The sequence below is a fragment of the Cydia strobilella genome, chromosome 8, assembly GCF_947568885.1.
Source record: "Cydia strobilella chromosome 8, ilCydStro3.1, whole genome shotgun sequence".
Classification (NCBI taxonomy): Eukaryota; Metazoa; Arthropoda; class Insecta; order Lepidoptera; family Tortricidae; genus Cydia; species Cydia strobilella.
The window spans coordinates 1,453,557-1,471,854 of NC_086048.1; the positions used below are offsets into that span (position 1 = coordinate 1,453,557).

Consider the following 18,298-nt stretch of genomic DNA (forward strand, 5'->3'; position numbering starts at 1 on the left):
ATGGATAATAATAAAATCTGGACTCATATTAACGATGCTGCCAACCTGAGCAGAATAAGTTCCGAGAGATCGTGAGTAAAAAAAAACCGGACAAGTGCGAGTCGGACTCGCCCACCGAGGGTTCCGTACTTTTTTAGTATTTGTTGTTATAGCGGCAACAGAAATACATCTCTGTGAAAATTTCAACTGTCTAGCTGTCACGGTTCATGAGATACAGCCTGGTGACAGACAGACGGACAGCGGAGTCTTATAGCTTATAGTTATAGGGTCCCGTTTTTACCCTTTGGGTACGGAACCCTAATGATGTTCGACAAGAGTTAGGATTGACAGGAAACCAAAGATCATCAACAAGCAGATCTAGGTTTCCTAGCTGGAACACGGAAAACCTAAAACCGCGGCGTTTATAAGGGCGGCGCGGCGCGCGGCGCGCACAGTTTGGCCCGGTGCGCTGCATAGCGAGCTCGCCCTGCCACGCCATACCGTCCGTTATTCCGTCTTTCGTAGCACTACCCAGCACTTTTACCCGGACAACATGGTAAGTGCACATCTTACCTACTTATTTATTTATTTTATTTTATTATACAATTAAGTTATACACAGTATTACTACTAAGGCACTGCAAACTACAAAACAAATGAAAATACAAAGATACGAAAAAACATTCCAAATATTAACAAAAATAAAAATAAAAACTCGCACACACTAAACTAAATTATATTAAAGTGGAAAGTGGGATTAAAATTCAAGTAACTAAGCATAAATATCTAAAAAATCCCCTTTTTCATTTTTTTTAGATGTACTGTTATTAATTAATTTAGTACTTAACATAGTTTATAGAATGTTTATACTAACACCGTTATAGATCAATGCAGATCTGAAATAAAATATTTTTATTTTTATTTATTTTATTATTTATAACCTGATGTAGGTTTTTTTTTATTACGTAAGTCAGGGGTGCGAAAAATGTGCTTATGGAAATTTATGGCACTATTTCTCATAATGATCATCTTGCGAACCTATGTAGAGCTTAGACATATGTACGTACTAAACAAATGTTAAAACTTGTATTGTCTCCTTGTCTTAAAATAGAGGACAGACAAACTGAAAATTAGACATGTTTTCATTGTTTTTTTTTTGTTTCGGTTGAGCCAACCCTATTAAGGTTTTGGCTGAAGTCTGCCCTTGCAAATATAGTCTAGTTTATGTAAGAATTTTTTTGGCATTTGCCCTTAATTGAAAAGTGTATATATAAAAACTACAATTTTGCTTTAATGGCCCGTTTAAGAATAAGAAATATTTATTAGCACAAAAAGAAAATAAAACATAAATTCATTTTTCATTTAGAGGGTCGTTGTTGTTCTAAAAGGTGTGCAGAAAATAATACGTGTCTGCACTAGAGCATTTTACGTTCGAAGTATGATTTTTTAATTTTTTTTACGATAAGCAATTAAATTTTGAGTTTAAATGGATTTGTCATACAATTTCCATTCTGATATTTGACTCCCCATTCCATAAATAACGATACTTTTGCCTAAATTGTTAATTAAAGTATCCTCAAGAAATACTATAAAAATGTATACTTAGTCATGTATTTAAAAAACACATTCATTTTACTTTCCTCGTATTCAAAATGAAAAGTAGAGTGTTTAACTCGTGTGAAAGGCACCATTTTAGCCTCGGACTATTGGTACTCTCACTGCGTTCGAGCACCAAAATACCTCGGCAGAAATGAGTGCCTTTCGTCCCTTGGTTAACAATCTACTATAGAAGAACATAATTTTGCTAAAAGGTCCTCACTCAGCTTGATATCCCGAAGTGAACCTAGGACACACTACATGACACTGATTTTCAGTGAAGCCTGGTAAAACTAAAACTAGAACTAAAACTAACTGGGTGGCACAAATAACCAAGAAAACATAACAACAAAATGAATAATCACAGCATTAAGTAACAAAAACATAAGGATTGATCAATTAATGGTGAGAAAAAAGATATCTAAATGTGTGTGTGTGTGTGTGTGTGTGTGTGTGTGTGTTTTTTTTTTGTTTATCTAGCAGAAAATTCCGGAGTTTAACTTTAAAAGAGGCGACCGATAAACAATTTCATACTGGTGGTACGTTTCGGGTTCGGGTAGCCCTCCGATGTTCTGGGAAATAGTGAAAAGTATACTTAGACATTTGACTTTGCGTGTGCTAAATACTAAGCTCTTTCTAGTTGCAGTCTTGCAGTACTTAAAATGAATCGAACGCTACAATTATCGATGCATCGAACATGCAATAATCGATTCCAAAAAGTAAACACCATTGAAATGCAACCTGTGTTGTTGGATAATATCCAGTGGCATGTCACGATCACGATATAGAGTTCGTTTACCGGTAGAGAATAGAATGAACAGGCCCTACTCATAGTGTTGTGTTCCTGCCGGTGAGTAAGGTTGCCAGAACTCAACGAGGGTGCGAGTGTTAGGGTCGGCACATGTAACACCTCTGGAGTTGCAGGCGTACAGTCGCCATCAGATATATCGGAGCAGCCGAGGTGTTCACAATATCTGAACACGCCCTCTAACGCCCTGACAATAAAGGCGTGTTCAGATATTTGTGAGCGCCTTAGCCGCTCCGATATATCTGATGGCGACTGTACATAGGCTAGCTTAACATCAGGCGGGCCGTATGCTTGTTTCCCACCGACGTAGTATTAAAAAAAGACCCCTAAGATTAACTATAGCCAGTCCACAGGTCTAGAATGACACTTTGATGATAAAGCAGACTACAAATGAAAAAAACCGGCCAAGTGCGAGTCGTTCCAAGGGTTCCGTACATTACACAATTTAAACAATGTATTTTTTATGTGAAATGTCTTTAAAAACCCCGTAGGGGTCGGATTAAAAACTAAGTAATTAAGTCCGACTCACGCTTGACTGCACATTCCTAATAGGTTTTCCGGTGTTATTAGGTAGGTAAAGATCTATTTTGTGTATTTTTTCGAAATTTTTGACCCAGTAGTTTCGGAGATAAAGGGGGGAATGGTCATTTTTTGCCCTTTTTCTTGAATAACTTCTAAACTATTTATCTTAAAATTATAAAAAAATTTTTGAGATTCTCACAATGAGCTCTTTCATTTGATATGCAACACGATATAGTTTGACAAACTTTATTTTTTAATAATGTTTAAAATTTATTTGTTTACGTTACATGTCCATCTTTGGGTCACAAACTTACATATGTGTACCAAATTTCAACTTAATTGGTGCAGTAATTTCGGAGAAAATAGGCTGTGACAGACGGACAGACACACAGACAGACAGACAGACGCACGAGTGATCCTATAAGGGTTCCGTTTTTTCCTTTTGAGGTACGGAACCCTAAAAAACATGACCACTTTAGAGCTTCATAAGTGGCCGCTCAACCAATGGCGGATTTGCAGTCTTGGCCGTCCGCCCATCATATAGATTGCTGTCTTGCTGCCCCTAATGTCTTTTACCGCTCTGGGCCTTAGGGCAAAACCGCCACTGCTCAACGAACGTCAAAATTGTAATTTGTATGCTAATCAGGTAAATAACATTTAAAAAAGTGATCAGATAAGAAAAAGAAAGAGGTTTTACAAAAAAAGACTAGATTATTAAATTTGACCTGATTCTGAACTAGTTCTATTGCAATAAGGTAGGTATGCCTTGCCTGGTCACTTAAGTTTTGCCTGATACACTTTTTGTAATTAGTATATGTCATTTTTATCTGGACACTCCAGGACACATCAGCCACCATTCACCCTTATCGCTAGTAGCGGTAATAGCGGTATTGCAGTGTTGTTTTATCAAACGTCCCTGTAGGTATATATTATATTGTGGACTAAAAAAAGCGTGCAGTCACTGAAAAAAATATATCAAAATTTCAAATTTACGGAAGTCACAAAATTAAAAAAAACGAAACCCTTACGTAAAAGTTGGGAACTAAATAAATAAATAAATCTTTTAGTGGTAAATAAATCATACTAATAAAGGTGACTCACGTTAGACCGGGCCGTGTCCGGGCCGGAGCTTCCGGCGCTTCGTTTTCTATTGAAAGCTTCACGTGATCACCTGTCATGTCATAGAAAAGTAAGCGCCGGAAGCTCCGGCCCGGACACGGCCCGGTCTAACGTGAGTCATTATTAAGTCAGTTTAAGTACTCAATTTGAAAACTGATGCATGGCAGTCCTTAGTATACATCGCAAAAACATAGTGGAACTATAAATACAAAGTTATTTGTGCTTCAAAATTCAACTTATGAAAAATTGAACGTCACTATTTGCATATGCATAGTGACACTATGTTTCTCAAGGAAATATGTTTTCCCCTCACTAGCTCGGAAAGTTGTCTTTTATCCTTTAAAACAAGCGGGGAAAAACGCATTTTATCCACTAGTGGGGAAAGTAATTTGACCTTGGATAGAGCGTGTTTAAGTAGCTTGACAGATAACAAAACGTAAAACGCTCATAATAATGATTCGTTTGATATTAATTATCATTAAACAAATGGTTTGAGAATCTAATAAAAAATACCAAAATTAGTTTTATTTAATGATTTTATGTCATAAACCTTAAAGTTCCATAAGAAACGTTTGTTTTTTAATAATGATGTTAAATATAATTCTGAACGCACAAGTTGAGTCGATGCAATTTCAAAACGCATCATTGACATTTCATACGTCAGAAATGTCAACATTGTCAACAAAATTTTTACTTAAAAACTTCTCACGTAAAAATATAGAATTTCCAGAGTTTTTTGTTATAATATCGTAAAAAAATGAGTGATTTCAGTGATGAAGATGATCTAACTCCTGTGGATGTTGCACTTTCCTCGCTATAGTGAGGTGAAAAGTTTTGTGTTACACTCGGGTGCAAATGTATTTTACTTCTCGTGTGTTGAAACACTTGCTACGCTCAGGATTCTATTTTAGAACCACTCGCTTCGCTCGTGGTTCAACTATAGAATCCTTTCGCTTGCTCGTGTTTCAATTCCACACTCGCGGGTAAAATACAACTTTGCACCCTTGTATAACAAATAACTATTTTTTTTGTCCTAAGTCTATCCTTTGTTATTGTTATTTCTTTTATAAAAGTATGATTTTATTTGATGTAAATAGCATTTAAATTATGCTATTCAATGTACCTAATACCTAGCAGACACTGCAATGAATGTAATGATATGCAATCATGTGGCCTAGAAAAGCGTATCTTGATGTTATTGCCTTTCAGATAAATTGATTTGAACGGTTATTTGTCCAACTGTAATCTTCTATGTATAGAAGTGCAAGAGTGCATATCGATTGATTTCTCAATTGATATATTATGTCTTGGTACGTCTTTCCCATCATGGAACAATGGTGTTCCAGATCGTTGGGAGGCGTGCGCAGAGCCGAAGCCAACACGTAGATGCCCTTTTGACACTTTAATGAAATGTAAGGGGTACACCGAGCGGATGCTGCCCTTGCCCGTGTCATGGGACGCACGCAGAGGCAGCACCCGCCAGGGTGTAAGGACTACTGAGAGTTGATGGAATCTAAAATGACATCCATTCTGACCTTACAACCTAAGTGGTCTAGTAGGTAGGCAGACTTTTAAGTAGCTGTGAGTGTGAAATGTTTTCTCACGAATAATTGTTTAAATAAAACAGTCGAACCGGCTGTGCAAGCGAAGAATTCTTCATAATTCTATCTTTAATTAGCCTGCACCGTATGTCTGGTCTGATAAATAATTTAATTAATTAATTTTCCTACTTTTTTGCGAAATACGTGGGTGATAGGTACATTTATATGATTGTAGTGTTGATTCTCTGTAATAATGACCTAACATGAAACAATAGTAGATTATACACCGAGGGGATAAAGCACTGTTTTTTATGTCACGGGCGCAATATTGAATCCTGAGCAAACGAGGGACACCAGATTTAACTCCCGAGCGTAGCGAGGGTGTCACGAGTTAATTCCTGAGCGAAGCGAGGGAATTAAAACGGAATCCTGAGTGCAGCGGCGAGGGATTCAAGCTCGCCCAAGACGAAAACAGCTTTATCCCAAAGGATTTTCTCACCTTTTGCGAGACAATAAAAAGCCTTCGCAATTTGACTTATATATCACTTTCGCTTTCGTCACTCGACATTTTTATTCAAATAATAATCTTTCAACTTCAACCTCCTGCTAATACCTACTGGAGTTTTTTCAACACTCGCGGTATGGACGGTATAGAAAGGACGACAATCTCTTATGACAGAACCAGAACTATTACAAAAGTGACCAGCTTTCAGCTGTAAATAGGTGGCGCTAGGTAGGCTCTGGGACATGAGTATGACATGTACCATAGAAGGCAACAAATAACCCGACCAAATTACGTAGGTTGTTTTTGGTATTATTTCGGCGTATGGTGGCGCCGCCTAATAACTGTTTTTTTTATGGACACTTTTCATACATAGAGATTTTGCTCCTTTATACAGTCTCCATGACTCGCGGCTTTTGTTATATTTTCTTTGTTTTGCATATATGGCTTCTAGTGGCCAGTTCGATTTTCAAATGTTCTTTTTGCTGTAGGTCTCTATAGAACAATGTTTCATACGAATTCAAATCTCATTATTAACCAGCGGGTTATAATAATATTCAGTACCAGTACCATATTATGACCCGGTGCGGCTTGTTATAATGAGATTTAGTACAACCCGGCGAAATTCTTACGGCTATGATGACTTACTTTAGGTGAGGTTTGCATGATATATAATGAGGGCTAACGCGTATGAATTCGCCGCTAGGGGCGCTAGTGTAGATGGTGGTCTTTCCATAGTTCGAATGTCAAATGTCACTTGTCACTTCAATGACTGACAGCTGTTCTTTAGTCTTTTGGACCACCATCAACAGAGGCGCCAACTGGTGAGCAAAAAAATGATAGCCCTCATTGGGCAATGTCGAGCACGTGGTGCGAAAAAAAATTAATTAGGCTGCCGTACATTATTTAAGTTCTTATAAAGGATTATCATATCACGTGTATTGGCCCTGGCCTTAGTTACATACAAGTTTTAATATTGCAGATTTTTCACTGCCTAGCACTCCCTTGCATAATACATACAGTCTGGCAAAAAAGAGTAGAAATTAAAAAACCGGCCAAGTACGAGTCGGACTCGCGCACGAAGGGTTCCGTACCATTAGACACAAAAACGGCAAAAAAATCACGTTTGTTGTATGGGAGCCCCACTTAAATAATATTTTTATTCTGTTTTTAGTATTTGTTGTTATAGCGGCAACAGAAATACATCATCTGAAAATTTCAACTCTCTATGTATCACGGTTCATGAGATACTGGTGACAGACAGACGGACAGACGGACAGCGGAGGTAATAGGGTCCCGTTTTTACCCTTTGGGTACGGAACCCTAAAAAGTGACAACACTGTAGTGTCGTCCCGTTTTTCTTAGATTGATTTGAAAGGGAAGACAACAGTGTTGCCACTTTTAAATTTCTACTCTTTTTTGCCAGACTGTATACCTACTATACTACGGCAAAAAATCTTATGTCGAATATTGAACTAGGCATTAACTACTTACAATAAAATTACCCTTATTAAATCTAACTTATGAACATGTATATTCTGCAAAACGGTAATATAACAACAAACCTCTTTGTCTAACCCACGCACCTTTCAAAAGACCTGCCCCCTATTTTTAACTAAATCCAGTATAACTAGACTCCTTTAATCATAATAACTTCTAGTAATCGGGGGTCAGACTGGTTGGTGTTTTATGAATCTAAGATCCATCCCTGCTATCTGTAGATAGCACAAAGTACGGACAATATAGAGGTGGGCGAGATGAATCACGAGTCATTACTGATGAAAGCTAAAATACAGGCTTTGCTGGTTTAAAGGCTATCAAGAATCTGCCTAGGTCCTAGGATTAAAACATAGATTAAATTAAGGTGGAGAAATTACTGCCTTGGGTGAGACTTGAACTTTGGGTGAGACTTGAACTCACGGCCTTAAAACGGCCTTAGGATTAAAAGACTAAACATAACGCATTTACAAAGCGTTTACAAAGAGTGGGAGGTAATCAGTAATCACACATAGCTGTGATCTTACTTGTGGAATGAAAATAAATAATTTAGGTACTAGTAGTAAGGTATTTCTACATTTCAAATTTCGAAATTGTCCTTTTAATGAGGGCTACCGATTTTGTGCTCACCAGTTGGCGCCACTGTAGATGTAGGTCCAGAAAAACAGATCTCAAAATTCTTCTATGCTTATTTTTATAAAATCAATACCTTCTAATTATGCACAAAGGTATTTTAACGTCTAAATGAGTAATTTTTTCAACCTGTTTAAGTTTTCATATATTTTAGTTCGCACTTTTTTAAACCACTAACATTTATTGAGCTATATCTATTGTTTACCATGATTAATCAAAGATGGACAAATATTATCACAATTATGAATAAGGAGTGAAAATTCCCCATAAAAAAGCTTGAAATGAAACCCCCCAAACTTCTATGCATTTGACATTTTGCAAGACCTCCATCTACACTAGCGCCCCTAGCGGCGAAATTAAACGCGGTAGCCTTCATTGACCGACGTTTATATACAAAAAGCTCTACATTTCATACTATCCCAAATGTCCCAAATGCCCTTGAAACTTAATAACCCACAAATTACCACTCCACCTTGTACAAATTACATTACATTATTAAACAATATCACTACAATGTTACGTGCTGTATCTTGACAAATGTGTTATGGTAATAATTTTAATTCGGAAATTGTTTTAGTGGCCGCACCCGCCGCGTGGCTACCTATCGACTTGTATAATTGCTGAGGTGAACGAACTGAACATAGGCGTTTTTGGTGGCTAGTTTTTTTGGAAGATGGCTGAATTACAATGAGAGTATTACCAAGTTTGCAGCTTAGGTGCTAGTACGTGGTAGTAGTAGCGAGTAGCGACTGCTAAGCTAAAGCACCCAAGCAAGATTGCCAATTGGCAACTTTAACATTTCAGCACGAAAAAATCGTTTTTATTTTTGAAAATTCAGGCGAATAGACTCTAGCATCTTTTGAAAACAGTTATAAATATACCTAGGTACCTTGAAACATTTTATTTAGCTTAGGTACTTTTTAGTTCCGTAGGGAAGAAACTCAGACAAATCCAAAAAGAACATTGATATTTTAAACTTCATTAAGGATGACTCACGTTAGACTGGGCCGTGTCCGGGCCGGAGCTTCCGGCGCTTATTTTTCTATGACATGACAGGTGACCACGTGGTGCTTTCCATAGAAAACGAAGCGCCGGAAGCTCCGGCCCGGTCTAACGTGAGTAATCCTTTACGTAACAATGTGTTGTAGTAGGTACCTACGACTATAATAGTTGGGTGGTTTTAATGGTATAGTCCGACAAGAAATTATAGAAAATAAATGAGGGCGCCACTTCCTACGTAATGTCACATTTTTGACGTAAAATGCTTACTAACAATTTAGTATGGAAATTTTTTAGTTCCATTTTATTTAATTTCTACTATTGTATGTCGCACCATACCATGACTAAATCAATATTTTCTAAATGTCTGAAAAAATATTTTGTTACGTTTTCTCAGAAAAAGTAGCTAACCGAATTTAAAACATGGACTTCTGAGTAATTCACGATGTGAGTCTCAGTTAGGCGAAGTGTGTCTGTTTATAAATTTTAAATGAAACGTATCAAATGGCTATCATGAACTGAAAAAGGAAAGGCTCAAGTTGCAGTCGTGGTCTTGCACATGCATTACACATGCAGCTGCACTGCTGCAGTAATGAGATCATAGATATGGATACATCTTTACCTAAATATGTTGAAATTAGATGAAATAGTGTAGGTCTATGCACTCATACACATTTTCGATTTTAACTGGACAAATTTATAAATTAAATTAAACTACCTTCTCACCGCGAGTACTGCGTGCGACGCGACTTCGTCTTCGTGGAATGATGATTGATAAAAACCGGTCAAGTGCAAGTCGGACTCGCGCACCGAAGATTCCGTACTTTTTAGTGTTCCGTGCAAAACTGTTTTGACAAACGGAACACTTATATATTAGTATTTGTTGTTATTAGACCAGCGGTGGAACAAAAATGGGTTTTGACAATATTAAAGTTTTTTCTTTTTCGATATGTCATTGTTAGCATGTTAAATAAGACTTTCGTAAAAAGTTAGAAATTTTTAGGGTGAGCGTTCGGATATATTGAAATATTTAAATTTCTGCTAATAACTTTGTAAATATAGAATTAAAGTTACAAAAAACTTTAACATATTCAATTCCACTTTAATTTATACACAATATTCGGTTTTTAGAAATCTGGAACATGTGCTTTCTGGTGAACTTAAAAACATGAATTATTTTGTAAATAAATAATTAGAGTAGCTGATATTGCAAAATTACGATATTATGGATCAGCTTATTATACTTGTAAAAAATTAGAAATGTAGACAATGTGCTTCTCTAGAAATTGATTTCTGGTTAAGCAGTATAGCCAATATTGAATTAAAGTTTGTAGAGTTAATATTAAACGGTCATGACAATGATCTTAGTTCCCACACAAAAGATTAGAAATATAAAATTTGTGCGTCACTAAATACTGATACGTATGCATTCCGTGCTTATATTTACGTTACATTTCAAACGCGCGGCATGTTCGCGCGCGCCGCGCTGTGCGCCGCCGAGGCAGCGATCAAACGGTATTGATATATAGGTAGATCAACGGTATATAGATCAACGGGCTAGCGGGTAACCTAGCTAGACGCGTGCAAAATAATATTTCACAAAATTCAAAAAAATGTTCTAAAAGCAATCTGTATTTTTAATAGGTTAAAATTAAGTATCTAAATAGTCATAAAAATAATAAACCAGAACATTTGGTCGTGTCGTGTCTTTAACCTTGCCAGGCGATCTAAAAAGTATGGCACTTACTTGCACGCAAAATTAAGTTTGTTTACTATACAAATTGTATGCATTACAAAGTTATCTTTGCACACAAAATTAAGTTTCTCTACTATACAAAGCGTATGCATCGCAGTTATTTTTGCACGCAAAATTATGTTTGTCTACTAAACAAAGTGTATGCATTACAAATTAATTTTTGTAGTAAATTAAAGACCACTAGGTAGGATGTACAGTCAGCAATACTATTCGCTTAGCACCTTTGCGTACAAACCTATACAGGGGTGGTATCTTTTCTCTGCAGCTAACTGTACAATGTGATTGGAACTATGAGGATGGTGTATATTTATGATGTATGAGGACATTTCTATTAAAAGTTATGTTAGATTTTGAAATTTTTATATCGAGTATATCTACTTATATAAAAAATTTAATTTTGGTTATGGAATTTTATATTATATAACATACAAAAAAAACAACAATAAACAAAAAAATATATATAGGGCTGTATCTCCTAAACCGTCCGTCGCAGCGCAAAAATAAAAAAAAATTTCGTTCCCCACTTTCAATATACAAAAAACACAAAAAATAAATAAATAAATATTATAGGACATTCTTACACAGATTGACAGTCCCACAGTAAGCTCAAGAAGGCTTGTGTTATGGGTACTCAGACAACGATATATATATTATACAAATACATAGAAAACACCCATGACTCAGGAACAAATATCTGTGTTCATCACACAAATAAATGCCCTTACCGGAATTCGAACCCAGGACCATCGGCTTCACAGGCAGGGTCACCCACTAGGCCAGACCGGTCGTACAATGAAACAAAACGAAAAAAAAATCTTTACACGGCTGTATCTCCTAAACCGCGCGTCGTAGCACAAAAACAATCATCAAATTTTCCACGGAGTAGGATGGAGATGGCAAGTGGGCGTTCCCGTCTATCCGACAGTTAGTAGCGACCGACTCACTTTATGCACAGACTATGCTCAGTTGTTGTGTAAACTTCATGCTCGAATGACATTCACGTAGTACGTACGCTCGTCTAACAAAAATTGATAATTAAATTTAAAATGCCGTATTGTGCAGTATTAAGCTGCAGAAATCACAGCGGTTTAAAAAATCTTTCACGTGGAGGTATTTCCTATCACCGGTGGTTATTTATTTAAATATAATCCAATAAATACGAAAAATCTGTTTATTTTGCATTATTTAGGAATGTTCGTTAAGTAAATCTATATTTTATCAGTTAGAACTTAGAGTTCACAATCCTTTGTCACTATTCTTTACGTTTATCTGGAATATTCGCTATCCTAAATGTCAAATAACTTCGCTACTCAGATGCTGCGCAATGTCGATATTTATATCGATAAAGTTAAAGTTACGATATTTCAAGTTTGATGTTTGGTTTGGTAATAAATTATTATTTTAGACACGTTTCTAATTATTATTTGGGATAATCAATGTCTTAGTAAATATGGCAGCTCTGGTCATCAAGCACTAAGTAAGGTCATTTCATGGCAACCTTTCAAACCTTCGTATTCCTTTACATATGTTTTTGTTTTTTACACCCATCATATTTTCATCGTTAATATAATTAGACTAGGTACTTAATGCACTTATGCGTACAATGCATGCAATGTGCCATAAATAAAAGTTTTATATTTTCTATTTCTTTATTATTAATTATTGTAGGTTACCACAAGATGCCGATATTAAAAATAAATAGATCAATGCTACTGGGCAAGAAAATTAGTTTCCGCAAAAATATAGCACCATTTGCTAGGAGCATTTCTTAGAGAAAGATTTCTGGGGATAAAATTGCCATACATCTCATCTAGCGTCCACACGCAACTTAGTTACTAATTTAGTAATTATTAGTGACATTCGGGCTCACTAAATTAATAAAAAGTGTTCCGTACCACGCAAACTAGCGTCAAATATTGGAATTTTGCCGCCCCCCTTCCTGATTTGATAGGTCACAATCTTACAATCAAATCAAGTGGGATCGATGAGCCAGTTTCATGTATGCTTTCACACCATACAATTAATTTGACAATTTAATCAGGTTGTCCCGTCTAGATTGGCCTTAAATGCTGCTACAAGTAAATATATTGTTAAAGACGAATACTTACCTATGTAAGTAATTGCAGATTTGTGATTACAAAATAACAGCAATACCGAGTTAATAGACCTTTAAAGAACTATGATTTTATCTGTTTGACTTTAAGATATATTTAATGTTCACATTAACAACCTAGTTGGTCAATTAATAAGAAACAAATTTTTAGTTAGATATTTGTTGTACTGTACTACATATTATTTTTCATACAATCACGATTATCACTACCTATATTATAATCATAAATAAAGTATCATCTAAATGTGTTAAAACATACGGTAATGAAATATCAATACCTAACTGAACACACAAATATCGATAAAACACTCCGATTACACTGTCCCCTCCCTATATCGTCGAATGGAAAGAAGTTCCAACGGTTAGCTACTCGCAGGCGTGTAGAGATCTCGAAAGCACCAGTGTAACGTGACCGTGAGATCCGTAACAAACCATGCGTAATTAGACCTTACTTATACTGGTTTTTTAGCCCTTTTCTCGCCTGTAATAAGTAAGTGATTTTAAAATTATATAAAATAACGCCATCTGGTGTTGAGTAGTTGTATTAGGTGAACGTTGAGCGAGCTTTTGTGAGATGAATGAGATAATGAAAGAGTCGTATGTCATATAGCTTTGACATTATATTTTAAACCGTCACTCATGTAGCCTACAGTTGATATTCGTTCGAGAAATGTCCACCGGTAATAACCTTTTGGTATGGAAATTTGCTACGAATCAGAGCAATTTTGTAAGTGTGTGACATATTTTAACGTGGCTATGAATGTGTGAGTTTAGCGACACTGGTTTTCATACTAAATAGGAGTCATTTCACATCCACTAGTTTATTAATTCGTGAAATTTTCGATCCACTTTAAGAAACCCTCAATTAATATTTAAAAAAAAATAAAAAAAAACGAAAAAATCTTTATAAGGCTGTATCTCCTGAACCGTGCGTCGTAGCGCAAAATAATAAAATTTTCGTTCAACTGCAGTGGACCCTTAATTAACATTAAAAAAAAAAGAAAAAAGGAAAAAAAATCTTTAGAGGGCTGTATCTCCTAAACCGTGCGTTGTAGAGCAAAAATAATCTAGATTTCGTTCCCCTTTGAGAAACCTCTAATTAACATACAAAAAACACAATGAAAAACAAAGAAAAAATCTTTATAGGGTTGAATCTCCTAAATCGTGCGACGGAGCGTAAAAATAATCAAATTTTCGTTCCACTTTAAGAAACCCTTAATTAATATAGGTATAAAAAAACACAAAAAATCCGTATAAGGCTTAATCTCCTAAACCGTGCGCCGTAGCGCAAAATAATAACATTTTCGTCCGCCTGCAGTGGACCCTTAATAATTTTTTTTTTAAAAACAAAGAAAAAAAAACAGAAAAAATATTTACAGGGCTGTATCTCCTAAACCGTTCGTTATAGCGCAAAAATAATCAAATTTTCGTTCCCCTATCAGAAGCCCCTAAGTAACATACAAAAAACACAATGAAAACATAAAAGAAAAAAACAAAGAAAACAATCTTTTTATAGGGCTGTATCTCCTAAACCGTGCGTCGGAGCGCAAAAATAATCTAATTTTCGTTCTCGTTTGAGAAACCCGTAAGTAACATTCAAAAAATACAATGAAAAACAAAAAAGAAAACAAAAAATTAAAACATCTTTATAGGGTTGTATCTTTTAAATATTAATAAGGGTTTCTTAAAGTGGAACGAAAATTTAATTATTTTTGCTCTTCGCTCCGACGCACGGTTTAGGAGATACAACCCTATAAACATTTTTTTCTTTGTTTGTTTTCTTTTTAGTTTTTCATTGTGTGTTTTGTATGTTACTTAGGGGCTTTTCAAAGGGGAACGAAAATTAGATTATTTTTGCGCTGCAACGCACGGCTTAGGAGATACAACCCTATAAAGATTTTTTATTTTTTTGTTTTCTTCTTTGTTGTTCGATTAAGTTTTTTGAATGTTACTTACGGTTTTCTCCAAGGGGAACGAAAATTAGATTAGTTTTGCGCTACAACGCACGGTTTACGAGACAGGGACCGGCCCGCTATCCCTTATCGGGGTTTTATAAGGGTATTTCATAAGGCTTAACTCACCATACCCTTTGCCAGACGAAACCCTTTGTTTTGGTTTTAAAAACCCTTATATAAAGCTACCACATTTGAGTAATCGGTAGCCCAAATACCCTTACAAAACCCTTATCATCCGCTCACCAACACCTTGCATATTGCTTATAAGGGTTAGCCTTATAAAGGGCTTCCCTTTTAGCATATAAGCGTGCTAATTTAAGTCGTCTACCTTTTTCATAAAGCACACATTACTTCGAATCCGAGCGATCGTCGGCGGCGACGGCGGCGTTCTTTGACTAGGCACGTATTTTCTTTCCTTTTCATACACTACCGTAGATATATACTAATCCTGTCTCTTTCACGCAAAGGGAAACCTTTATAAAAAGCGCTTAAAGATAAGGGTAACCCTTATTAAGAGCTAGCCTTATTTTTGGTTAGCTTTTCGGTAAGGGTTAGTCAAAGGTAAGGGTATGAATAGGCTTGCAATTCAAAAGGGAAAGTCTTTCAATGTGTTAGCCGTGTTTAAGTGTCACCCATTGAAAGGGTTTTATCGCGGAAAGGGTTGTCCGGTCCCTGTTACGAGATACAGCCCTGTAATAGGACATTTCGATGCTAGTGCGGAAAGTATGTCATTATTAGACATTTCCGCACGTGTATCGAACGACGTTTTTCAATACAGTTGCTAAAAAATAAGAAAAACAACAAGTAAGGAATTCGAAACTTTTATATTATTAATTCTGTGACATCATTGACATTGACATTATGAAGAGGTGTTTTTTTAGCTGGGTGTTATTATTATTGAACCCACTTCAATGAAAGATTTTTTTTTAAATGCATGTTCAATAAGACAATTGTACATATAAAACATTGTACTATTATTACCCAAATATCGTTAATTACGATTATTTGTGTGTTATAAAAACAATATCGAATGTTGCCTTTGGAAATTTAAAGCAGAAATAAAAAACGCCTCTCCTTTGACAGGCGTTCCGTTCTATTCAGACAACTTATTAAGAACGGTTTTTCAATATTCAATATATGAAAAAATAGACGTGTTATAATGATGAAGAGGTAAGTAATAAAATATGAAATATGTATATTTTTCGTATTCTTACTTTAACAGTAGGTTTTTATGTTGATTACTGAGTGTTGAGTATTGAAATAATCGTTAATAACGATATTTAGGTAATAATAGTACAATGTTTTATATTTGTAAAACAATACAATGTGTATAATGTTGTATGAAGTGGGTTCAATAATAATAACAAAATCCATTCTAGTCGAATAAAAGCTATAAAAACACCTCTTCATAATGTCAATGTCAATAATTAGAGTTTTGAATGATTTACGGTGGTTTTGAAATATCGGGAGCTCACAAATAATACAAAAGGTAATCACGGTCTATATCCCGGTCAATATAAGTCTAATGTCAATAATGTCACAGAATGAATAATATAAAAGTTTCGAATTCCTTACTTGTTGTTTTTCTTATTTTTTCGCAACGGTATTAAAAAACGTCGTTCGATACACGTGCGGAAATGTCATTCTTCGAAAGTATGTAAAGTATGACATACTTTCCGCACTAGCATCGAAATGTACTATTTCTGTTTTTCTTTTTCTTTTTTTTTAATGTTAACTAAGGGTCCACTGCAATGGAACGAAAATTTTATTATTTTGCGCTACGATGCACGGTTTAGGAGATACAGCCTTATAAAGATTTTCTGTGTTTTTTTTAATATATTACTTAAGGGTTTCTTAGTGGAACGAAAATTTGATTATTTTTGCGCTCCGTCGCACGGTTTAGGAGATACAACCCTATAAAGATTTTTTATTTGTTTTTCTTTTTAGTTTTTCATTGTGTTTTCTGTATGTTACTTAGGGGTTTCTCAAAGGGGAACGAAAATTAGATTATTTTTGCGCTACAACGCACGGTTTAGGAGATACAGCCCTCTAAAAAAAAAATTTCTGTTTTTTTTCTTTTCTTTTTAAATGTTAATTAAGTTGAACGAAAATTTTATTATTTTACTCTACGACCCACGGTTCAGAGATACAGCCTTATAAAGATTTTTTTGGTATTTTTGTTTGTTTTTTTTTTTTTTTTATATTACGACGCTCGGCTTAGGAGATACAGCCGTGTAGAGTTTGTTTTTCTTATTGTGTTTCATTGTGTTTTTTGTATATTAAAAGTGTTTTTAAAGGGGAACGAAAATTTTATTATTTTTGCGCTACGACGGACGGGTTAGGAGATACAGCCCTATATTTCTTTTTTTGTATATTTATATAATATAAAATTCAATAACCAAACTTCAACTTTATATATAAGTAGATATATTTAATATAAAAATTTCAAAATCTAACATAATTTAATAATAGCGTCGTAGCGTAAAATAATAAAATTTTCGTTCAACTTAATTAACATTTAAAAAGAAAAGAAAAAAAAAAACAAAATTTTTTTTAGAGGGCTGTATCTCCTAAACCGTGCGACGGAGCGCAAAATAATCAAATTTTCGTTTCACTAAGAAACCCTTAATTAATATATTAAAAAAAAAACACAAAAAACCTTTATAATTCTGTATCTCCTAAACCGTGTGCCGTAGCGCAAAATAATAAACATTTTCGTTCGCCTGCAGTGGACCCTTAATAAACATTAAACAAAAAACAAATAGAAAAAAAAACAGAAAAAAATATTTACAGGGCTGTATCTCCTAAACCGTGCGTTGTAGCGCAAAAATAATCAAATTTTCGTTCCCTTAACAGAAGCCCTTAAGTAACATACAAAAAACACAATAAATAACATACATCATAAATATACACCATCGTCATAGTTACAATCACATTGTACAGTCAGCTGCAGGGAAAAGATACCACCCCTGTAAAGAAGTTTGTATGCAACGGTGCTAAGCGAATAGTATTGCTGACTGTACATCCTACCTAGTAGTCTTTAATTTACTGTACTACAAAAATAACTTTGTAATGCATACAATTACTATAGTAGACAAACTTAATTTTACGTACGAGTAAGTGCCATACGTTACTTTTTAGATCTTCTGGCAAGGTCAAAGACCCGACCAAATGTTCAGGCTTATTTTTTTGTGACTATTTAGATACTTAACTTCAACCTGTAAAAATTACAGATTGCCTCACGAACTTTTTTGGAGCCCTAAAAAATCTTAAAAAATA

The 18,298-nt window shown here is 35.1% G+C and overlaps 1 protein-coding gene across 1 annotated transcript in view; it reads left to right on the forward strand.

Moving 5' to 3' along the window:
• Positions 1–444: 444 nt before the first annotated feature.
• Positions 445–18,298, forward strand: part of LOC134743466 (tubulin alpha-1A chain) — a 44,682-nt gene continuing 26,828 nt past the window's right edge. Inside the window, exon 1 of the mRNA XM_063676905.1 lies at positions 445–535. Coding sequence (XP_063532975.1) covers positions 533–535 — 3 coding nt within the window. The 5' untranslated portion in view covers positions 445–532. The remainder of the gene's footprint in view (positions 536–18,298) is intronic.